Below are 25,011 nucleotides of genomic sequence, written 5' to 3'. Positions count from 1 at the left end.
GGATTAGGTGCCTGGTGGCAAGAGGAAGCCGGTATAGCGCAGGCCGCAATGGAGGCAGAAGACCACGGAAACCGGAAGTCAAGGTCATCAGTCTGATGGTGATGTACCTAATTGTTTTTGACCCTATATTAAAAAAATGGGTGCAATGGGACAGTAGCAATTAGGTTCATTAATCTTATCGCAAGATCCTGCCCATCTGAACAAAATCATGAAGACGAAAACGGAAGAGTGACGGAAGGCGTCTGTATGTATAAAATAGCGATTCGGTTCAAAAATACATGGCAAAAAATTAGCGAAAATAAGTTTGAAACAAGTGCACTTGCGGTCGTGAGTGCGTGCGTAAAGATTGGTTAAACAGTTACTCTGAGCAGCAGTAGTGGCAGCAAAGGCAACAGCGTTATCCGTCAATGGTCTGTATCGTACTCCCTCCACTACGGCTCCATAGCGCAACTCAAGGCGAAGATTGAAGTCATATCGAAAAGGCCTGTGAATCTGGAGGCAGACTGAAAGTGATTGTGTAGATGGGAAGTGACCACAGGGACTTTTGATGCGATCGAGCCTTCACGGCAAGTGAGCAAATAATAAATGAGGAGAACTCGATCCGGTATGCTGATCAGAAAGGAAGGAGGCAGAAGGATGGGGTAGCATTGCGAAACAGTTCAACTGCTTGAAACACCAATTCACTTATCTCGATGGAAACGTGGGGAGTTTGGGTTCATAGAAGTGCCAGGAATGGAACGTCCAGAAGAAGCAAAGTTCGATGAGTTGTATGAAGAAGATATGGAATATCTGGAAGACACAGAAGGTTTTATTCTGCTAGGGTCCGTGCGCAACGACGGCTGTGACGATACCTGTCCCAATTCCTCCTGGAACTGCGCCCGAAGTAGCTGCAAACAAAGTGGCGGAAGGCACATAAGCTGATTCAAGCGTACGAAAGTATCAAGCAGGTGATGAAATCCTCTCATGTAAAGCATTTGAAAGAGAAGTTTTGAAGTAGGCTGCAGACCTAAGCCAAAGTACCGGTTCGATACGAATCTCTGCTGGTCAACCGAGATGAAGTACCCAGACGTTGCCCACAGCTGACTTGCGGAAGTGAATAACGATCAAACAAAGACTTTTCATAACACATTTCAGCTCCATGAAGAACTAAGCTTTACACAAAAATGACGCCGTAACCAATGGTATCCCCATGGAGGCGGGCTGAACGTTCGCGCGGGGATTCCGGCTGATATCCGGTTGTATATTCTAGGCGACTTCAAGGGCCCTTTGCCATAGTACGAGTAGGGTTAAATCATTAGTACAGGTCCAATACATGACCATTCCTATCAAGGTTATGAGACGTTTCCCGATGACACTCTTCCATCCAAGGTCATCCACACTACTACAAGGCAGCAAACCCACATAACATAAAACTAAGTCTTCAACAATATCAAGGTGACAGTGATAGTTCCCAATTCATCAAATAACGGTGGTGGCAATCAGGACGAGATCCACCGTTTACCTCGCCACTATACAAAGTAAGTGTTTTTCAATAATACAGGAGCATATACATTATACATAGAAATTCTACACTGTGAAGTGGCAAGTCTGAAAACGCCGTAGATTTCGAGAACACAGTCTCATTGTTCGAATAGCCATCGGAGCTGAACGATATTGAGCCGATGGGCTCAGAGTCATCCCAATCGGACGCACTACACTACCAACTGAGCTTATGCGATATCGGTGTATTCGGCACAACAGATTAACGGCCAGCTGGTAGCAACGACCTGTGACAACGAACATAGATTACCGGTTATGTTGGGACAAAATACACCAATATATGCAAGGTTGACGGCAAGCTAACAGTTACGTGAATAATCAGAAACATGTGACTACGAAGGACAAACCGGACGCCGAAGGCCTAGGAAAAATGTATGGCAGATATTCAGATATCATCGTTTTGGCTCAAGGCGGATGCACGTTAAATCGAAGCACAGCATTTGTACAGAGACTGAGATACACCCTCGCACACAAAATCTGAGTAGTGAAGGAGATTTGTGCCCTACCAAGTCCTAACACAACACCGTTACATTGCCTCTGTAACATTTACCACAGGAGTTAGCCCCAGGAAAGCAGGGGAGGAAAACTGAAGCAACAGTGGCGTGGCTCAGGCCTAACTATACACGAACGGAGCAAAATCTCGATCAAAACAATGTGAACAAAAAACTCACAGCTTGCGTATGCGTGAACGACTCAATGTAGCTCCGCAACTCATATTCGTGCTTCTCGTCCAGTTCACGCAGGCGCTCCGTCTCCAAATCCGTTAAATCATTGCGTTTGTCTGAATGCGACTGTTCCAGCTCCTTTAGTCGTACCACAATGCTGTACTCTAGCAGTTCCTGCTGTCGTTGAAGTTTCTGCTCAAACTCATATGTCTCATCTCCCAACTGTTTACGTGTGGCCTCTTCGAACTGATACACAGAGAACAGGAAGGTGAACCAATAAACGGCCCGCGAACAGACCAATAAAACAAGAAGAAAGGCAATCACCAGATATACCAGCTAACTTTTTGCTGGTACGATAGGTTTGGGAAGCACCAAGGACAGCAAATTGAAGATCACTTGATTAACTGGTTAGAGAGAACCGAAATACAGTCAATCAGTAGCTACTTAGCACAACATGAATGAATGAGAAACGTAATCCGATTAAACTAATTAGTGCGTTATTCCTCAACTATGGGCATAACTCCAACAGATAAAATAAGCGCCGGGTAGTTGAACACGTTAGATTCACCAAGAATTCCACCAACTGCGTGATTTGTTTTGTGTTTTTCAAGGGCTAGACGTGGCATCTTCCAAAAGGCTCAAACACATAAACGACCGTCTTCGAACACATCTGAGTTATGCCATCTGGCGCAGAACTGCCTTCCAATTGGCCAACTACATTCAGAGGTATCAGATAATGTTCAAAACCAACAAACATAATCCACAAAGCTACGCACTGACGACGCTTCCTCGGTTGAAGATGAATGGTTTGCTTGTCAACTGTCAAGCACGGTGGACAATGCAACAATAAAAAAAAACGCACCCGAGAATCGCAGATTCGTAACGCCATCCAAAGGCTATTATTCTAGGTGTTCAAGAACTACTACACAAGTCATGTGTTTTACGAGAACAGTTAGGCAAAATAGTTTCCAGGAGTCTGAAACAATACTGGAAGAAATATACAAAAGAGAATAGACCCAAGGATTATCGGTTGTAGATAGTGTATTTAATCAGACAATCACTTGAGTGCGTAGCCTCGCGTCGGAGCAACTTACTGACAAACGCTTAGTCGATCACGAAATGATGAAGCAGCAAGGATACAGGTGTCGGTCGAAATAGCTTGTTAAAAATATTGCTTCTGCCTGGTCAGCAAGAATATTGGCTTGCAGAAGGGCGAGAAACTCACGATTAGGATCCAAATGATCTCAGAGTGACTGAAGGGTAACCTTTATTCGAGATGAATGAACACTAGGTATTGACTGAGGGGGGCATGATTTGGGGCTCGACAGGGAGCGGTTCCTCTTCGGGTAGAGAGGGGTCACTTTTTGTATGCTGTATGATTGAAAACATTCCGCAAAAATAACTTAGCCGAAAAAATGAATTAGTATAGAAGGAGAATATACACTATGAGAGGTAGCATTCACCCAGCTGAGTTGAACAAAACGTAACAAAGGTGAAGTAACCTAATGGGCAACTAGGGATAACTTTGAGAACGAAAATGGTGAAATCATAAAAATTACCAGTGTGATTAGAACTGACTGTGGTGACATCAGTAGCAAGCGGAAGGAAAACATTGTCTCCACAAATAGGTAAACTAAAGGTTGTCAGAAAAAATCGGAGTCAGTTTAGAGTGAGTTATGGTGTAAATTACCGGACTAAAAGATGAGCGTTTACACATGTCACCAACGTGGTTTGAAGGCTGAATGGATGAGTATACAGACTTGGGACGATGTTTGTCCTACGGAAGCAAGAGCAGGGAAAGCGAAACGTGAGTGTGTGCAAAGGAAAACACAATGACTCGTAATGGATGACGCTTACCTCGCGTAGACGTTCTTTCAATCGACTGGCTGTAAGCGAGGGATCCATACGACAATGACGGTGAAAGTCCGTCATATTCTTCTTCTGCATGTTCTTCACATATTTTGCATGGTTTTTACGCTCAATCGAATGAATGGTGTTCAACTTTTCGCGTTCACGAGTGATCGTCTGGAAAGGGAATAAACAGGGGCGGGAAAAATCAACTGAAGAAATAGTGAGATTTAAAAACGACGGGAAGAGTAAACCAGTTTGAAAGATCAGAAAACGAGTAACTCTGATAAATAACCAAGGTATGCACACCACAGTGTTTTGAGGTGACGATTACAGTGCACATCGAAGCCCCGCTTCATCTCAATAAATCGAGCCAACTGTGCCACAGTCAACAAAACAAAATCAAGAGAACCAGGTGAGTCTTTCGTTGCAAACAGTCGATCTCCAGATTACCGAACAATACTGCATGAAGTTTTTGGCTTTGATCACTACTCAGAAACCGATCTACGGTACAGACAATGTTTATTTCATCGGTTTAATAGTAACACTGCTTCTGACACAACACGTACAGCTGCTGACAACACTTCGATAGGCCACTACATGTTTTGCTCTTCTTGAGGCTCATCGGATAGGAAAGTCCCCGACTTTTCCGCTTTGTCTGAACCATCCTACTTCCTGACATCACTCGGAATGCCTCTGAATTAATACCCTAATTATCCATATCTAGTACACTATTCCTGGGGTCAATCACGTTAGGAATTTCGGAATAAAGCTGTTCGGGTTATGCTGCACAAAGTAGACTAAAAACTCCGCACAACATTCGATTCCCTTTCGCAAAGCTTTCCTCCTACCACATTTGTTAGTTGTGAACCTGCCACACATCAGCTCATCAGCAACAGCCGAACACCACTGCCTTTCGGTTAGTCTTTTGAGCCAAAGGCTTTGGCTGAGGACCCTAATCGTCCTCCTGTCTAGGTGTGGGAGCCCTGGCAGTATCCCAGTCCTCGTACAACAATGACATACAAAACTAACGATGAGAACGGCCACAACAAATCTCAGTGAGGCCAGTATGTACAACCAATAAACCAATAAACAAACCAAATAAACCAATAAACGGAGGTGGGTGGGGACTAATGGTCTCGATAATGAACCACGAGCAACCATACTTGTGAACAAAAATTGTCATGTAGAAGTGGATTGTACAAGAAAAAAACAGAGGGAAGACCCACTTGTCTCAGCTCGTACAGCTCCAGTTCGAGTAGGCCTGCTAACTTCTGACGCTTAATGCTGAAGAAATCCTGCAATTTGCTTCTGGACAATTGGTGCCGCATATGCATGTGACGTTGTTCCATTTTCCACTTCTCCTGTTCAAAATCTAGATGGATAGGTGGAGATGGATACAAATTAGCTTATCAGTAATAGACGGTACGAACCAACGAGAAAAGATTATTACACCAAACGTTTCCTTAAAGAGCACGTAGGAAAGTAACAAAAAACGCAATCTTGAGATTTCGTGCTCAGCTTCATGTATCGTAAAACAGCGGATCGATATCACCCACATGACTAGTGATACACAAAGCTTACAACCTTTAATACAATCCAGTGCATTCATTCGCTATGTCACTCTTGGTAGACAAAAGAAATGAATTAAACCATATTGCTCAGTTGTTGCAGCCCTCCAGCACTTGGTTACCCCTAAACCCCAAAGTACGGTTGCTGAAATGCCATCAAATTCTAAACAGTAGTCAAGAGACTAGGAGGGGATGGGAAACAAGAATGCTTTGCATTAGCTACTGACTTATCTGCAGCCAAAGCATGCGGAACGTCAGTAAGGATGTCACGTTAGTTCACACAGTTTGGTTCCCTGTCTGACCTACGTGGTTTCACCAAAAACTAACGGATGTACATGTGCCTATGGTAGCCTTCATGAAAAAAAAACAGGAGGTAGGTTCTTCATGGGAATGTCCGTCAAAGAGACATTAAGATCACTTCCAACAGCAGCCGTTCGACTATGAACAAAGAGCGATCACCCACGAGAAGAGGTACAGTTTGGACCACATAAGTCTGTAAACAGAACCATACGACGCCTAGTTGCGACAGCGGTACGCGAATGTCGCGAAGTATTGATAACTACTGAGATCCAAGAAGGTCAAATGCTGATGACAACCTGAATAGACTGTGTAGGATAGACAATTATAGACGATCGCTCCGTCGTATTGTTCAGTCATCACTGACGGTCGATAGGAGGAACAACTTTAAAGTTATCGGTGTTGTGGAGTGAGTTCAGCCATTCCAATTTTCTCGGTCCTCCTAATAATAAGGTTGCAGATGGTACAGGGCTGCCTTGGAGTGGTCCAGTAAGAGCTGACTTGAGATTATTGCTTTTGAGTGACTATCCATAACTTCGTCCCGCAGAATCCGAATCCCGTCCATAGGGGGTCAGCTGACACGTGTGCAATCGTACTGTTCAAATTTCGGTGATCGGTGTAGGTATGACCGCTCGCATCACAGAAGTTCGTCTCTGGGACAGTTTAGGGCTATATAAGCATAAGCTTTATCAATAAATACCTCACGAAGTGGAGTGAATTAGTAACTAGGTCTTACGTTAACAAATCCGGTATGTATCTCACCGAAAATAATCACTACTTTAGACAGGCTGTTATGATAGGGACACATGCAAACTTTGCCAAATTTTAGGATACTGAGAGGACTGCTTAGAAAGAATCCGAAGTACCTCAACCCTTAGTAAAAAATCTGCTCCGAATGTCTCCCAAGGGAAGCGCACATCTACGTGTTACTCTGTTACTCCGTTGCCTTAATGCGATGGCGACGAGAATTGATAGCAAATGTCAGTGTTATTGCCATTGAATTATCAGAACATTTTTCATTTCGATAGCACCCAATGTCCGCTTCTCAGATGGTATTGTCCTAGCAAATATCTTGCTGTCACACAACTAGGAGGAAGAGCTTAGATTCTCATCACACACAAAGCTTACGGCTAAGGTTTTAAAGCGAGTGTTTTCGACTAGGGTACCACAAAACAGTGAACTGGTCCATTAAATTGCAAAGATAGCCATCCAACGGAGACAGAGCATATAACTAAGCTAAGCCAGTGGAAGCCGACTAAGCTTAAGATGTATGAGGTGCTCTCATTTGTTGTTGATTTTGGTGAGCGGCTGTTTTGATTGTATAAAAGATTTTACAACCGTCTGAAGAGCGGATCAATTTGAGTGTTTCAACACTATTCGAGTTGATATCATCAATGTGCACCGATGTCTTCTGGTACCATGGTTGGTCACGACACAGGACACTAAGGGCGCCTACATGCATGTATAAGGCGTTCACAAGGGATTTATAGGTTTAGGCGTGCAGACACTCATAAGCCAGTATAGTGAAAGCTCGTTTAGCGATTTCCTTGGCAGGTGGCACCAAGGGGAAACGGGATAATTTAGACCTAGCTACACTATATATACAAATGTTAACCGGGAATCCTATCGTCACCACTTCAGCTTGACTTCATAAGCAAGCTGGAGAAGACAACATTGAGGGAGAATTTCTCTTCGCAATGCACAAATGTTAACCGGGAATCCTATCGTCACTACTTCAGCTTGACTTCATAAGCAAGTTGGAGAAGACAACATTGAGAGAGAATTTCTCTTCGCAATACTACGTTCCTACCGAAGGGTGCACAATCTCCAGAAGGTCCACGTGACGATCCCTCTCCGAAGGGACTACTTTGTGGGAGAATGAATGTAATCTATGGTTGCACTATTATAAAAATAAGTCGCATACGATTACCCAGACAGACGGGGTAAGAGGCTTACTCATCCTGATCGTGTGCTTCTCCACCAGTTCTTCCTCGCGCAGATGATACAACCGTTCTTGGAACACTAGGGTCAGCTGTTTCATATGACTTGAGAAGCGGACACCCTGTTGCTCACGGAAACTCAGTAGCTGCTGGCTAATCACAGATTTCTGAGAGGAGTTGGAATGGAGTGAATTTAGGGAAGTAAGTGAGGCAGACAGGTTCAGTGAACCCCCAGGGAACAACGAAGTATCCGAGTTTAGTTCACGCATCGCCATCTTCCGTTCCGCACGACTGCACTTGTCCAACTCTTTCCGCAGTTGTTCTTTAAAAGTTTGTCCCTCTTTGACCTAAAATAGAGTACAAGGAAAGAAGTTGGTTGACTAATTACTCAAAGTCTAGTGATAGCCGAGAACGGCAGAGGTTCTTATGCACAGCATCACACGGAGATTAGGAAAATTCGAATGTTCCAGTAGGGGTGGAACAACAGAAAGGAAGAACATAGAAGAGACCTACCGTAGTTGAGCGAATGCGTTTGCTGTCGGTCTCGTACTCCTTCTCCAGCCGTTCAAGCTGAGCTCGGTAATTTCTGGAAACCAATTCCAGTTTTTGTTCGTAACCACGTTTGAGTGCCTGTAGGGAGCAGAACCACGAACATATAAAGTTTAATCTTGATGGGGGAAACAACCAAAGTCACATTGAAACTTCAGGCAAAAACATCGGCCGATGAAAGAGACACGTTTACGAGTAGTAATAATAGTGTTGTCCTGTTTGCTAACACTGGTACGGGTCAACGGCCAATATGTAAGACAATAGTTTAAACCACAAGGAGATATGCTCTGATCGTAGAAAAATGTTGGACATTAGGGAGCTAAAAAAGTGAAATGCTTGATATACCTGTAAAATACCCTTGGTGAAGAGGCATCCAACCATGCTATGTTTGTTGCGGCGAAGGTGCATTTTTCCGTCTCGAAACCCTTGGGATTCAGACGAGCAACAAACAAAACTAGTCAGTTGAAAAAGATATTTCCTATATAAGAGACTGACCAAGAACTCGGTAGCCAATTTAGCCTCCAACTGTTCCTTCTGTTGTACTGCTTTCGCAGTTAATTCTCTTGTTTGACGAGCTTCTTGTTTGCCCAACATTCGGAAAGCACGCAGTTCCGCTTTGCGACTGTTCCTGAAAAAAAAAACGAAAATGCGAAAATATAGTCCAGTACGGATATGTGGTAGAATTCTAGTAATAGTAAATTATCGGCCTGAACCTGATCGGTGCCCTGGAGGTTGCTCCAGTCAAGGCTGCCGGCGGAATTCAAGGCGCTTCTTCACTACTAATTTATGATCAGTAAGCTATTTGGACCCACTAATTCATTCGGAAGTGGCTGTAGTTCGCATGCAGACTGCAATCCGAACAACCAATGCCGAGAGCCAGAGTCCTCAGCGGAGCATGCTGGATTGTCCTGCGTCAGAGCTTTCGAACGGACAGGCATATCGGAATAAAGTAAAGCAGCAGTTAACACACTACACTGCCGATGTGAGCAGCTCAGTTCAATTAACCTCTACGTGTGTTCTACTCTCAAGAGGTCTGCGTTCGATAAATTTAAACGGTAAAGAGTGACCCGAAATGAGGATGAACAAACCATAAATACAAGCGTATAGGACCTTATCTAAATCGGTGTTCGACTGGAGAAGAAGGGTAAACGTCTAAGCACAGATGTATAGAAGACTGTACAATGTGCCATTCGTGGTTGCTATTTGTAAGGCTTGGATTGCACAGCCTTAATTTGAATGATACAATATTTTCTAAAGTTAACAATGACACACACAGTCAAACGTATGTGGTGCCCCTCAGTTGACAGATGTCGTCAGTCGGACTGTGTGAGGGACAAGTGGGCAGAGAGGCAGACAAAACGGGTGAAAAATAAGCGGAAAAGCACAGAGAGACGCATGAAAGAAGAACTCACAGATCTTCTTCACGTTGCTTAAGTACTTCCGCACTGGCTGGAATAATATGCTTCGTAGTAGTTGTGATCACTTTTCCGTCAACTACAAATCGGCGAGTACGCGTCAGGGACTTGTGAGCGCTGGCACGACGGGACAACTGGAAGGAGAGTGAGAGCATCGGGGAGATGGATAGGTGCTCGAGTGTTGTGCATGGGATTCAGTACAAAACAACGGCAAACGAAAAACGACCGCAATATTAATTATACGCGCCAGTATAGCAAGATACGGACTGTATCTATCCGAAAGGTTCGGACTGAAACATGAATTATTCAATTTTAAATGGAACACGGAATGGATTGCGCGATCAGTGTGGAAGGGGCAGTACCCAGCAGGTGGTACACATTCAATATAACCTTCAGATTCCATATTCTGCTTCCAATGACATGCACTTCTCAAGTCGTCAGAATACCATGGAAATTTTTGTAATGTACTACTCATAAGGTTGCTGGAAATCCGTCACAACCCATGTTTGGGGCTCATCAGGTAGGCATCAGGTAGGCGCAGTCCCCGGGTTTCCGTCAACCTTATGTTCTACTTGAAACCAAATTGCACGAAAGTAGCAAATATACACTCATTTGCAAACTAATTTGGTTTTTTGAGAGACTCACCTGGAACTCAGCTGAATCTCTCGTTTGTGATGTTCTCAGGCAACTGAATGTGCTGCACCAGGCCGCCTCAAACCAAATTAGTTTGCAAATGAATGTATATTCGCTAACCATGGAAATTCTTTCTCACACTGAGTTTTTACTGGTTGCCCGATTGCGTACTGTTTAGCAATCGGATTACACTGACTGATTGATTACTTCCTGAGTAGTTGGTGGTAGGGCGGGAAGGATGAATTTGGGAAACTCATGTGATCGAACTACAGTGGCTATCACATATCCGTCTACTCTACCGGGATTTATAGGTTTTCTTGTTGCCCTAATGTCCGGTGAAATTCGCGAATTACCATAGTTCATCCATATGCTCTAGTAAAGGGTTACGACTGGGCACAATAGAAATATCTGGTCCGCGTTGACCCGTGAAGAGGTGTGCAGTGGGTCGACAGCATCAATCTTCCCCAATTTTTGTGTGAAAAGTTTCCGTCGGTAATCTGGTGCCCCAAATTTCCAGTCCCTATTCAATGTCTCCAGTTACTTATTCTGATGTTTTCTGGCGGAGAGACTGTTGTGTTTAAGAGTGGACCACATAATCAGTTATAATCTTTACCACCGCAGTGCGATTATTCTTCACCATATATTATCATGGTTGCACATTGTCTGTTGGATGCGTGATCCAGTGACTCACTGGGGCGAGCACCGGGTTGAACGCGGTCGCGGACCATGAATAAGGTGGCACAGTAAAACCTTCGCTAATCGCGGTGGACAATTATGCTATAAGTATATATATAAAGAATACATAAGAATATGCTATATGAACCACCCTTCAATGAACTTGTTTTTTACTATACTACAGGTAGTTTTGTTTACATCACACATGTATAACCATAAGAGCATGCGAAACAATCGCTAGCGCTGGCAGAGATATTGTCATCAAGTGTGGACAGTCTCTTACAAACGTGCAACGCACTTCGACGAGGGATGGCTGATAAATGGATCAGTGTACCATCCATGTCATACGCAATGCATCTGATTACCGGTGTTTGAGGTACGCCGCACTTGCGGAGAATCAGTTAACACTTAGGCGGTGTCGAAAATTGCTACCTTTGTGGTGTTTCGGTTCTGTGCAGTGGGGTCGAATGGTTAGGTGTTCAAAGTATTAATCGGGAGGTCACGGGCTTGACATGTGACACGCACATAGCTGATGACTCCCAATAAGGGTGAAACAACTGTACAGTGTTTCTAGGCCTTCTAACGTAGCTTGGCTTCATTTACAGGATGAAATGTCAATTGAAAAATTACCAAACCTTCTCACATTACCAAAAAATTGAGCCCCGTTGGAAGCCCCATTCAACGTTTGTCCCACGGCTCATGTCTGAGACAGTCTTCGCCAAAATCTGCCGTTTTTCCCTGAATAACAGCTCAAGACAAGATAATCATCGATCTTGCTTTGGTTGGTCGGCATTAGTCGAACGACCATGCGGATCTGCGTGGGTGTGTGCATCATCAATGTAGTGCAACACTAAGCACTGTGAGTTTGTTAGCACAATCAAAATTACGCATTCACATTTACTTTCTCATCGATGAGTACATTTTTTGAATTTCTGGAATTGTATTGATTACAATAGTCAATCGTATAAGGTTACTTCCAAATGACAAACCAGTCTCCCAGGGGACAGAAATGTCGTTGTGGGCTTGCTCAGAACATGGGAGGATTTAGTGCACCTTACACCCAGTCGCAGACGGTGGACCTACACACCAAACATACCACTGAATGGAACACAAAATTCCACACAAGTATATAAGGACGAAGGCAAATGGCTCAAACGAATTTCCCCATCTTGGGTCGAGCTGACCCGAAGCATCACGAAAGGTGAACTTCTTTGTAGAAGCAACCTAGATAACTCAAGTCGCTTGATATTTGCTTTGTGGATGGAGCCACACCGACCACTATCGACTGAGGTTGCACAATAGTAATACCACTGGGGGAGACATAGGACGTCCCCCAACAACAGTACAACGGTTAGAGCTGAGATATGTGAGCCTAACTGACGCGCTGTCACAAAAATCATCGACAGACCAGATAGCTACCAAAACACCCACTGACGGATAACAGAACCTCGAAATTGTAACACAGAATAGCACGAAAGAACACCAAAGGTGAATGAACTTGAAGCGCGATGCCACTGACAAAAGACTATAGTACAGGGACAGTAGCAGTAAAGGCAGAGTAGGGGCTTTCATTTTTACACCTAACGAGAACCTCCCCTGAGCTTGCGGTGAATCGCATTTCGTTCGATTCGACGCACCACTCATTCCCAGGGTGAACAGAAGTTAGGCAGCTATGTTGGGAGATCGTGGAGGCCAGCCAACACGTCTCTGTCAACCAACACCGGTTCAAAATTTCGGACGACTAGCTTTATTTTGGACAGAATCAATGTTAGTTAGTGCCAGTCGACGAAGAAAGTTAAATCAACGACAAATATATCTGGCTTGAACTGAACATGACAACCGACGGCACATTTTGCTCCTTTAGAGCTAGGAGGCTGGATGACTAAGCCTGAGTGAAACTAAACAAGTGACTCATACGGCATTGAGTGGATAACTGAGAAGAGACGTTGAGCTTGATTGCATCTCATACTGAATAACACCTATTAACCGCCTAAACATCGTGGTTTGGAGACTTAATGGTGGATAATGTGGTGCTGGTAAGAGTGGATAGTGAGGATGAAACTTTTGAATAGAACCACAATGCCACCTATAGAGTTACAGTTTTACAGATTCGAACCCATCACGAAGCTGCTCGATCCTAAGTTACTGTCAGGTTACTATCCGATTGTAGAGAAATTACCACACCAAGAGGCGCTAACCCTCAACCAAGGAACTGTAGCGCTCCTTCAAAGGCGGGACGTGGTAAGCTACTGCCTTAAGAGGCATGTTACAACCAGCCTCGGGTCCAAAGCACATTTACAAGTGTTGTCGAACCGTGAGTCGTACACTTGATCACAACAATACGCGGAGGACCGCGCACGAGGGGGTTGCGTCAGCCAGAGGAAGCCGACCCGTTTGATGAATTAGTAGTGTGGCAGTCAATGAATGATAGCATAAGCAGATTCGACAGATGGCACCTTTAATAGTCTGCTGTTTAGACTACGCCAGCAGATTGATGTACATAACCCGATGTGTCTAAATGTACACCGAGAATCTGATTCGTGGTGTCCTGAGAATCACGGGCGCGATCTACGGGCCAATTCGTGTGGCTAAAAAGAACGGAAATTACACACTCATAGCCACTGTTGGCGTTAACGGAACTCGCTTAGAATATGTCTACAAAACTTTCAAAATTAAGTCGTGTAACTGCGCAAACCTCTTAGCGCGTGACTGCCACGCAACTCACAGGAAGGAACAAGGATGAGTCATGAGCTTCTGCATACAGACAGAAAGAAGCAGGACTTCAGGGGGTGATTCAAACTAGGATTTTCGGAAAAAAGCCTCGCGATATTTCTGTATCCAAATTCAAAACAAAGGAACACTACTCAAACAGTGGAAACCAACTTTGGGCACGGAGGCCGGTGGTTTGGGAGCTATGGGCTGTGATGGTAAGCGATCTTCTTCCGGAATAGTCTGTCCAACATCTACCTCCTCGCTGATATCCCGCATGACTTCGAACAAACAAGATGGCACAGAAGGATGGCGGGTTTCTGAAGTGATTACTTCGTCGATCAGCTGATCGGTCAAATCCTGCGCGAGGTCTTGTAAGAGGGACTACAAATTTTAAAAAAATACGATGGAAGATATGACCACATCTTGCTGGTACGCACACGCATGCTACACATCAAGGGTGTGCACATAAGCTTCACAAGGTGGGTAATTGTCATGAAGAATCAAAATACACGTCACGTGACTATCGGATTGGGGGTGATGGTCAGTGACAGGATTTGAGCACTAGCAAGACTCGAGCAAACGAAACCGAGTTACAGGCAATCACACAAAAGAAGAAAGCAAAGACGATGGAAACCAATGCCACAAATATGAAACCAAAGCTGCCGACTAGTCATATACAGCCAACGTTCACGATGTGGTAGTGTTTGTGCTGGGTAATCAATAAGTATCCGAGGAACTGCAAACTGTGCAATTAAAAACTGAGAGCCGAAATCCACGTCAGACTGAGAAACGTGTCAGTTCTTCTCATGGCGAGGAAATAACTGGTATGCTTCGGTAGCTCGAAAGTACATCATTATAATAGAATGCAGTGCGAAGTCACGCACTTCAAAACAAAAGGCAAAACTGTGTGGTTGGAGTGAGTGCGACTTGAGAAGTATCCTAAAAAATTAGTCAACTTTGGGTTGCTTTCGCAAAGAATAGCAAAGCAGTCATTTGCAAGCAAATATGGTTTTAACATATGATTCGGATCAATTTGAGCCAAATCCTTTGTTTATGGCATTCCTCGACTGAATCCGTTGCGTCATGTTATATTTGGACGGTATTCGAGATATCGCAGTACATTATCTCGACGGAACACTACTCATAAGGCTGTCGAAAACCCTTCGGTAGCCTACAAAAAATGGTACAAACGAGATATTCAGCTCGGATCCAGTTGGGTCTTCCCTTAAAAGCAAATCAATTTGTAAATGTGTGTATTTCGCCAATTGCGTACAATTTGGGTCCAATTACAACGGATACTCGAAGGCCTACCCGAAAGGCCGTAAGAAGGGCGAAAAAGCTAGTGGGCTCTAGATGAGCTTTCAGTAACCTTATGAGTAGTGTTCAGCTTGGTAGAAATAGTCGAGAATCGACTTACAGTAGGAAAAGAGCTTGGCACAGATTACCAATGTCAAGGGTCTAGGGGAGATCCGCCACATCCTGACGATGGTGACAACAGTGAAATGCCTGCCAGGCGACGGTCAGAAGGTCAAGGCGAGTCACGATGTGAGGCGACGGTCAGAAGGTCAAGGCGAGTCAAGGTGTCCAAGCGGACACGATGTATCGTCCCGTTTATATGGAAAGTGAGCATAAACTTATGTAGTGACAGATTAAACGATTCTAGGTACCACGCTAGTGTTAATCAGGGTAGTGAAGTATCTTGTCCACCCTGAAATTCACGCAGTTCACGCTATGACGCAAGCTTTTTATTCAGCCTGCGTGAGTTCAAATAACAGCTAATGAAGCGTTCCGCAACGAGGCTGCCAAACCATAAAGGGAACCCAGGTAGTGCATTCAGTTCCATAGGTGAAGTATGGCAAGGTGTGGGGAAGATAGACAGCGCTTCTAAGTGACAACCAAATGAAGCCAAATCTCTGCGGCAGCTAAGCAAGTAGGTTCTTCATCTTCGTGCACCGTCTCCAAGATAAACCACCACAATGCACGATCAGGACCACAAGGAAACATAAACCGGGAACGGACCAACTGCAAACAGACCCGAAGCACCCCAAAACAGCCATCCAACAAACCAATGGAATAAGAGACATACAGATCACAACGCAGCAAAACAAAAGCACGGTCGGTCCTACCATGGTGCGACAGAAGGCATATACCATCTAGCCAATCACATAACAGGATATTAGATACTCTACAAAAAACTACATAAACGCAGCTAGGCACGGAGGAAGCACCCATTCACCTGCGCATTGACGATGTCTCCTCGACTGGCGACGAAACGTTTGCAAGCTAATTACCAAGCTCGGCGAACAGATCACCTGCCATCCGATCAACCACCAATGCACGAATTGAAAAGCTGATTTGCCACATGGGGTATTCGGTGCAGGATTCCGGTTCAGGTTCAAAAACAAGGAACAACTTGCCATGGAGAAAGGGGAATGAGCCTTTCTGAGGCATACTGAATCCACTATTCTCATGAATTGTGGTGTGACCATAAGGTGAATAAATACCAACAGATGTGCGGCTGAGCATGGCCCTAGGATCAGACAAGAGCACCACCTACAGGTCCAAGACAAACAAGAGACTAGATTTGTTCTTATAACTGTTATAGGAGGTCTATGAGCAGCTCTATCCTCCGCCGTTGTACATCAACCATTGCGACAGTATCACTTCACACAACCCTGATAAAATCGGATTACATTCAAGCGCATGGTTCAAAGGATTTCAGCTTTCCTGGAGAGCTTAAGGGCTTATGACACGATTCGCTAAAACTGGGATATACACACCAACATAGTGTGCGAGTGATTAGTAGTACGGTCAGTTGGGTAGTTGGTGCGAACCCGTGAGTGGAAGCCAGTGCATGACGCATATATCGCGGGGCTGTGATGGCATAACGAGGCCTACATGTGCATATTGAGCTAAGTGTGCGTACAAAGCTATAGAAATCACCATTCTACGCTTTTCACTTTAATTTGTCCCTAGGTGACTTCAAGCGATCCCCGGGCTGCATTCAAAATATCCTGAGATATATTTTAATACCTTCCAAAAGAATGAAAGTCAATCAACCTCAACTTATTTTCGGGTTTTCCTCGAGGACCGAGGGTATCTTGGGAGAAATCAAGGTGAAAGAGGTGTAATTTGATTCAACGAATGCCAGTGTCTGATTCCGCAGGTGCGTGCAGATGGTGGATAGCGTATTACTGATACAATAAGGAAATCCCTACATAACCAACCCTAAATGACAGGTCGGAACTCAAATTGACTCTTGTGACTTGTGCATTCTCTGAAACTGGCTTGTAAGAGTAGGCTTTTCTTCTGATTGACGGTGGATAATACAGGAGTGTCAGTTCCGTACGGTACTCATGGGCCGGTTCAGGATCCAACACAGGAGACGGTGTTTGTGAACCCAGGTGACTGGACTGTTGGCTTTTAATGTGAATTACAGTCGGTGGAAGGCTGAAACTACTCGAATGTGCAACGGATCTTGTCGGCGTGAAAGCTTTTCCGGCATTATTCAATTTGTTCCGAGATGATGTAGCCAAAAAGGCAAACAGAGAACCTGACCGAAATGGAGATGGCCCACCGAGAACAGTTGCTCGACGTTTCAACGACGGGTGCTGTGGCGGTTTCTCTGGCAGTCTGACGGAAGTGGAACGGACCACTTGTAGGCGATAGGTTGAATTATGCTCAAAAGGTTCACTTCGCTTAGAATCTAGTACTAAGACAGGGAAAGATGCAATTTCTACCACACTGTTCTGGGTAACAGAATCCAAAGGTTGTGGCTGGTGAAAAAAAGAGTGAGGAGGGAAAAATAACGATGTGAAATAATAAAAAGCAGCTCGTTACCACAAAACAACAAAAACACCTGTAATGAGACACAGGCAAGTGCAATACATTAAAACTCCGCTAATCCGGAAAACGCAGCATTTCTGGCTACGCTACTTGCTACGAACGTTGGTGTCAATGGCGGACAGCTTGGGGGCTCCGCCATAGGCCTGACGGGAGGCAATGAGCCCTAATCATATTATCTCTTGTCAACAAATTGGCATTAAGTTCAAAAATGAAGACGGAGATGAAATTGCTTTAACCAATGTATAAGAGAAAATGACAATCTCTAGAGTCAGTCAAGCCTTTCCCTCAAAAGCTACGCCGTTCGAAGAAAAGAAAACTAAGATCACCTTCAGAGGAGTGATAGGAATGTGGGTCAGTGGAAGTTAGACGGAAGAAATTTCGTAGTTGGGTCTACCAATCTAATACCGTTCCGTATTGCAGTTAGGAAGGAGCGGAATACATGACACAGCGAAAATAGTTTAGACGCGGCTATCAGCATATCGGTTAGCATGCCACACAACACGTGTGAGTCATACAAAAACGCGAGGGAAGAGGAGACTGCATGTTTGATTAGATGCACAACATGGATGGGTCGCAGTTAGATGAGGACATGTCACAACTGAGACGAAGCATACGAAGGGATTGGAGCCGTGTGCACGCATATAAATTACATGATAGAACAACACCATAGGAACAATAGGTTGAAAAACAAACGCTGCTAAAGAATATGTGGCAAGATGTTGCTTACGATTATCAGAAAGAACTGTTGAATAGCCAGAACATTTACCATTTTGGGGATAAGCACATAACGGCTAAAAACAAGCCGATTCGGTCGTGTAAGAGCTGAGAGTAGAGTGGTCCGTTTCGATTCACAACCATATGTTTAATGCAGCAGGGTTCAGTGGAATGGAAGCGGTACTGCACATTCATACAGTGGCGTCCATTACGATGAGAACGGGGCCAGGATTGCCATCCAGTATACAGCATAAACATTTTACCCAGGATTCGAGAACTTGAGTGACCTTTACAAAAGTAGATCCAGTAACAAATGTCCTCAGGGACAACTCTTTTTAGGCTGTGCCTAACATCCAAAGTTCGGAAGTCCGCCACATTAGCCTTCACTGATTGGCGTCTATCAGCGTAAACGCGCAGTCAGGAATTCAGCGCGGAAAGTTCGACGCTCTCTGATTACACCAATACAATAACCAGGAAGTGCACGGACTTAAAATCTGAGACATTGTTCTGTAAGACAAGCAGGGCGGTTGACATAGCTGGGTAGCCATGTACTCTGGCTTTATCGACTTTATCGATCACAATGCCCTTGTCATAACGAATACTGCTAAAATCCGAAGTGAAATAGGTGGGCGAGAAGGATGGTGGTACTTAGGACAAAAGCAGATGCAATAACAGTCTATCATAGTTGGCACGTTAACATAAGCTGAACTAATGGGCGCATCCACGCAGACCGTTTGTGCAGAGCCCGTGAATAAGAAGGAACAATACAGCCGGATGCCTGCTTGAGAGCCGTTGGCCGACGTGAGCACCGCAACATTGCAGCTAACACTAGCACCACGTTAAACGCTTAGGCACCAGCATCATCCGTCAATTCCTTTACGTTTCAATGATGCCGCACCACCCACGCAAAACATCATATGGTCACGCGGACTGAGATTGCTCAAGACTAACTACTCTGAGCAAGAGCTAAGCAGGCGTAGCGGTATCTCTGCGACCGAGAGAATGGGGATGACGGGGATCTGCAAGTCCAATCTATTCATTCGGGTGGAGGCCGAGCAGTTCCATAAAGCGACTGACGCGTCTACGTCATCAATCACTTACGTTCGAGTAGTAAGAACCCCTGAACCTTGGCATGCGTCGCGCCTCTATGTATGATTTTTCGCCAGACGCCTCTGTCCATGTTAAGGTTTCCACTTGTCAAAAGCGTCACCTGAAAACAAGCCTACTCGTTGTTCAAAGTCCCCAGCTACCGACTAATTCGCAGATGAGAGAGCATACCCTACTCGTTGTTCAAAGTCCCCAGCTACCCATATGCCGACTAATTCGCGGATGAGAGAGCATATATGCTTCTGCGCGTGTATAACCAGGACGAATAGGTAGGGCCAGTGTCCCGCAACGCAACACTGGTTTCGCGCACATACTTTCTTTTGGTTTTAGTGCAGAGTGGTTAAGATGACCAAGAATAAAATCTATCCGATCAACTGGACATTATACTAACAGCCTCTAGAGCTGTCCATTGAGGTCCACGACAAAATAAACACAATATAACATTCAGGAAATCCATTTGGGTCGATAGGTGTGGCCGACAGCTATGTGCGTTGCATGCGCATTTTTAACCCACAGGTCTGAGCTCTAAACCGTGGATAGTACGTTGGAAATCGCCGTTCACTAACTGGAAAGTGGACCGGGAAAAAAAACCCAACGGTATGGATGTGGAAATGTTACGAAGCAGAGAATAATTTGTGTTAAACATAGTCCGCTTAGTCTGGTCGGATTTATAACAAATGGCGATACCGGGGCACCCCTCACACACCCGTAGATGCAGAGAATATGCAGTTCCTCCGTTGTCACCTCACTGATATAACTGCCCTCAATGTATACTGATCCGCGACACATCCGAAATTCAACGAGTCACCCGAAGCCTCATTTGTGTACCCAAAGTATCGGAGACGTGAGGTTACGAAAGGGCAATAAAGTGAGTCTAAGTAGCATTTCAAACCGCTATTGTATCGTGCTACACTAATACCCTTGACGTTATGAGTTAGCCATCAACAAATCAATGGAAGCATCGGCAAGTAGCTTTTTAAATAAAACAGCAAATATTTCAAACAATACCTCATCAGGTTTTTGAATTACTGCTTCAAAAGGCTGGTTTTCCGTCGCACGACCAAGGTCCAGCAAGTCTTCTTTCGCTTTCGTCTCATTATCATAGTTTTCCTCATCTTCATCGATCACCTCCATAGGGACTTCGATCTTCGTGGAATCCGGAAGAATCAGGGCATTTTCTTCTGCCTGTTCCTCCTCATCCTCCTGATTTGCAAAAACAACAGTGGGCAAAAATTTGGTAAGTGAAGTCATTTGGACGGTCCACGTTAAAACGAGAAAGTGGTGGTTACTCGGTATTGTTCAACCCCGAGATCCTTCACTGCCTCACTGGACCTTACTAGGTGTATCGTCAATGTGAAAGCTGAGGGGTGTCGTAAATAAGAATCGCCAACATGTTCGAAACGAGAACTACATCCCCAATATGAAGTGCAAGAGAACGAAGTCAATTCTGATGACTGGTCGAACTACGGCTTTTCAGCTGGACTTGAAATTTCCTGCAACAATGGNTTCAGCAGGACTTGAAATTTGCTGCAAAAATGGATAAAGTTTTTGCGAAATGCTGGACGAAGCACACCGTGGGTTAAGTTCTGGCCATTGGATCTCCAATCTGATCCTTCTTGTCGCTGACAGCCGGGGTGTTTAATCTATCTGGTTTATTCAGCCAGATTAAAAGGGAGCCAAACACATACGAATTTGGCATGCTGTGGGATCTCCTAGTAGGACATTGACTGTCATAGAACTCCACCGCCCTATAGAGCACATAGTATGAAGGAACGGACGAATACCAAGTGCACCAACTCCCGAGAAAACTTTATATAAGGCCATGTTACCTTCCTACAGAGGTCAGTTGCGAAGAACTAGTGAAGCATCTATCATCATCCATGTTGATGACAACTGGATCGATTGTATCCTAACTTCCGCTGTGAGCATATTCGCAGTTCAGTGACGAAGTTTGTCAAAGTCACAGACAGAATGCATTCTGATGTCGTTTGCGGTAATAAAGACAATCAACGAGTAAAAAAACCGTCCAGCTGTAGCACCCTCCCAGCGCCTAACTACCATGCCACCAGAAGGAAGCACGAGGGCTGGGATACTGCCGGGTTGCCCAAACCTAGACAGGGGAAGTCGAGTTCGAACTACGGACCTTCCGGACAGTAAATTCGCGCTCTAACCACTTAGGCCATCTCGCCCCAAACCAAATAGTGAAGGCGCGTGGCAGTAAAAGTTAACGAAATTAGCTGAATGACAGAATTGGATGCAATCCCGTAAGATTATTTTTGTAGATTGATGCAAATAAGGCAAAAAACCAGATAAGTAAGTCCTTGTTCGCAGAGTAGAAAAGATAGTTAACGGGTTCCAAAATTCAGACCTGGTGGCGCAGAAAGCCTGGTACCGCAACAAATAGACTCTTCAGGTGTTGGATCTATTCCGTACAATCATCTGTGGTTATCTGATGAGTGGTTCAACTACTGTATACCAACACACAAATGCTCGGTGCGGAATGGAATGTGATTGCCAACGCAAACCTAACTGACTCCGACGTAAGACCGAGGTAAAAAATTGGTAAACACAGACAATGGCTTATACAGCTGTCAAACGACAACTTAATTGGTGAGAGCTTGCAAAAGATCCGAGATTTTGTTGCCGTCCCGACCCAACGTCTGGTTCAAAGGTGCATCATTCCGACGCCTCGTATGATGTAGTTTCGAATACAAACAACAATTGTACCCCAGGGGAGACTCCTACATAGGCCACCCCCTAGCGAATTGTCGACCACGATTTGCCGAAAGATACACTAAAGGGGAGGGTAACCTAAGGAAATCCTACACTCACCGTGGTGGTCTATCTTGATGGGATTACAGTGATACTTAGGTGACACAGGGTGCAATCCATCGCCAAGGCACACAAGCGCACTCACATTTTCAAAAAAAAACCAGGAAACTCACCAATTCGACTGAATCCGACTCTTCCACGGTATCAATCACATCAGCCTTAAGCTCACACATCAACAACTTGATACACTCCCTGTCTTTCTCCGACAGATTGGCGACAAATGGATCCTGGAATTGGAATGAAGAATAGTCCATCAATAAGATGATGGGGGAATAAAATCAAACCAGTTCGTTCAGCTGTGGCACCCCTACAGTGCATAGCTGCCAAGCAACCGAAAGAAAGAAAGGGAGAGTGTAACACATCCGAACTGCCTACCAAAAACGAAAACAGAAAAGTCACGAGCGGATGGGAGATGTGGATCTTGCGATCACGGTGTCGGATTCTAGTTGAATAATCAACTAGGCAGAAAACGGCTGGACTCGGTGGATTGAGTTCACCTTAATATTTTCAGGGCACATAGCAAACAAGATTTGGGACCATTACTAAAAACACATGCTCATTTAGAGAGGAATTCCGTCGCAGTGGAGTGACCATTGAAAAAAGGGATTGCATGTAAGTGAAATTTACCGAAAGTAATTCGCTGCATTCTGCTCTTTTGTTCGGGTCCTTTTGCAGACATCGAGTCAGCATATCGGAGAACTGAGTAGACCTAGGATAATAAAGACAAGCAATGAAGGATAGATGATACAGGTGAAAGGAATAAGCTATGGCCAAGAAATCATATCAAATGATGGCTTTTTACAGTGATTACGGTTGTCGAAGAGGAAAAGCCTTTAGATCGATTTCTTCCTAGCTTCAGAAGTCTTCCTCGCTGTTCTGGGAAGGCCAGAACGACTTTTAAGGAATTCGGTCTGAAATCCAGCTTCTCCCACCTTGTTCCGTGAACAACACAAAGAGTCTGGTGTCATAGCTATGGTCATTTGGGATGTTTACTATCTACTGTCGACAACACACAAGGCTCTTTGCCAGGTGAGCATCAGTTCAACTAGGACTGTTGTGTAAAAACCCAAGAAAATCCAAAATGCTATGTCAAAACTGACACGCTCATAATGATGCTTCATTACGGCCCGGTAAGAACTAGGAGCACAACAAAGCACATTAGTACCAATCCCGAATGAGCGAGCTGGGTGGGGACTGTCCTGAATTATGTAATATTAACAGGACAGTCCACCCTACTGCATTAATAAGCCAGAACAAGACGATAATACGTAGCTCAGCGGGCGTTGCGCCAGACAGCACATCTCTGATTAACGAGAAAACAATCCTCGCGAAATGAGTTCGATGCACCTAGGTCTCAGTGTCAGCTAGAGGACAGCACTGACGGCGCAGGTTTCCCGAAAACCAATGATAGAATAAGCATTGGGTTGCAAAGTAGGAACATACCAGAACCGAGGCTTGGCCAAAGTGGGTGGGTCGGATTTGGTGATTTTCAGAAGAACACGGGTGGGGTTAATATCGTTGTAGGGTGGCCTCATCTGGGCTAGTTCTATCAAAGTGATGCCTAAAAAAAAGCGACAGGTTTATCAGAAAAACTGATAATGAGGATGAAAGCAGTATCGAAAACGTGAAAGAATAACCGTGCTATTGAACAAAATAGCCCGAGCTGAAAGGCATGGTGATGGCACAGTGGTCCGATTTTAAAGCACATCCATGGGACCGAGTAAACAGTTCTCACTTTAAGCGGATTCCCTCCGAATTCCTTACGGAGGGACGAAAGTATTGGCGGCCCCGAATAACTTTGTCAACAATGCGCACAAGGCCATTTCTGAATCTAACGATCTCGCCTGACCTGTTTCTGGTGAAGTTTTCACTCATCAAAACGAACAGGGATGATTGGATGTACTAAATTACAACCACAAAGTTCATACAGAATCGGCCCATCTTTACCGTTGTTTTTTCCAGACCTATGACCGTCACCGTATAGTACTTCGTACGAACATACGATGCAAGATGCAGTGAACAATGAACCAAGTGGATACCATTATTTGATAGGTTGCGTTGTTCAGTATCGGTTTCTGGGATAACGGAGACTGGGTACATGGAGAGAAGTCACCGAAAAAAAGTTTGAAGCTCCGTTAATCCCTCATAATAAGAAATCGTGGAAAAACGGCGTGGACGGGCCCCGATTTGCCAAGCACTCCCTATTTGACAGAGCCTTCTACCTTTGACTGGAAGGCTGTTGTGATTCAACTTTTGTTGTTGTGAAAGGCGTCTCTCATGCTGAGAAAACCTTCAGTAATCGGATTGGAAATGCTTTGCCCCTCCATCACAACACACAAGTGTGACAAGAACGATCACCATCATAGTTGCATTTGATTGTGACTCCATTTCGCTTGCTACATATAGTAAAATAGACTGAGTTGTACCCACACAAGCGACAACCATTTTGTGACTGAACGCAACTCATTATGTGTTCAAGCTGTGAAATGATACTGTGGTATTTTTACTGACGCCTTCTTCAGAAGACTGCCTGTCTTGCGCCAGAGGTAAGGACTGTGTCTTAATAGAGTAGAGCAGAACAACTGGAGAAATACGATTCGTATTCGGATATGGATTCGGTCATCATCATCAATGACAGCAACATCAATGTTGGCACTGATGCTTCACT

General features: G+C 44.6%; 2 protein-coding genes across 2 annotated transcripts in view; one reads left to right on the top strand and one right to left on the bottom strand.

The window, feature by feature from the left end:
* Positions 1–232: 232 nt before the first annotated feature.
* Positions 233–25,011, bottom strand: part of T265_02360 (hypothetical protein) — a gene marked incomplete at both ends in the record, with an annotated part of 37,365 nt that continues 12,586 nt past the window's right edge. The window contains 15 exons of the mRNA XM_009166574.1: positions 233–887; positions 2,211–2,450; positions 3,895–3,981; positions 4,062–4,229; positions 5,282–5,427; positions 7,877–8,207; positions 8,374–8,490; positions 8,905–9,037; positions 9,822–9,958; positions 14,016–14,225; positions 17,072–17,620; positions 20,520–20,714; positions 22,457–22,570; positions 22,971–23,052; positions 23,787–23,904. Coding sequence (XP_009164838.1) covers positions 681–887; positions 2,211–2,450; positions 3,895–3,981; positions 4,062–4,229; positions 5,282–5,427; positions 7,877–8,207; positions 8,374–8,490; positions 8,905–9,037; positions 9,822–9,958; positions 14,016–14,225; positions 17,072–17,620; positions 20,520–20,714; positions 22,457–22,570; positions 22,971–23,052; positions 23,787–23,904 — 2,834 coding nt within the window. The remainder of the gene's footprint in view (positions 888–2,210; positions 2,451–3,894; positions 3,982–4,061; positions 4,230–5,281; positions 5,428–7,876; positions 8,208–8,373; positions 8,491–8,904; positions 9,038–9,821; positions 9,959–14,015; positions 14,226–17,071; positions 17,621–20,519; positions 20,715–22,456; positions 22,571–22,970; positions 23,053–23,786; positions 23,905–25,011) is intronic.
* On the top strand, positions 733–921 carry T265_02361 (hypothetical protein; the record flags this gene model as incomplete). The annotated part of the gene is made up of 1 exon (XM_009166575.1): positions 733–921. The coding sequence occupies one exon, from the start codon at positions 733–735 to the stop codon at positions 919–921; it is 189 nt and encodes a 62-aa protein (XP_009164839.1).

The sequence above is a fragment of the Opisthorchis viverrini genome (assembly GCF_000715545.1).
Source record: "Opisthorchis viverrini unplaced genomic scaffold opera_v5_28, whole genome shotgun sequence".
Taxonomy (NCBI): Eukaryota; Metazoa; Platyhelminthes; class Trematoda; order Opisthorchiida; family Opisthorchiidae; genus Opisthorchis; species Opisthorchis viverrini.
This window is presented reverse-complemented; position numbering and strand designations above follow the sequence as displayed.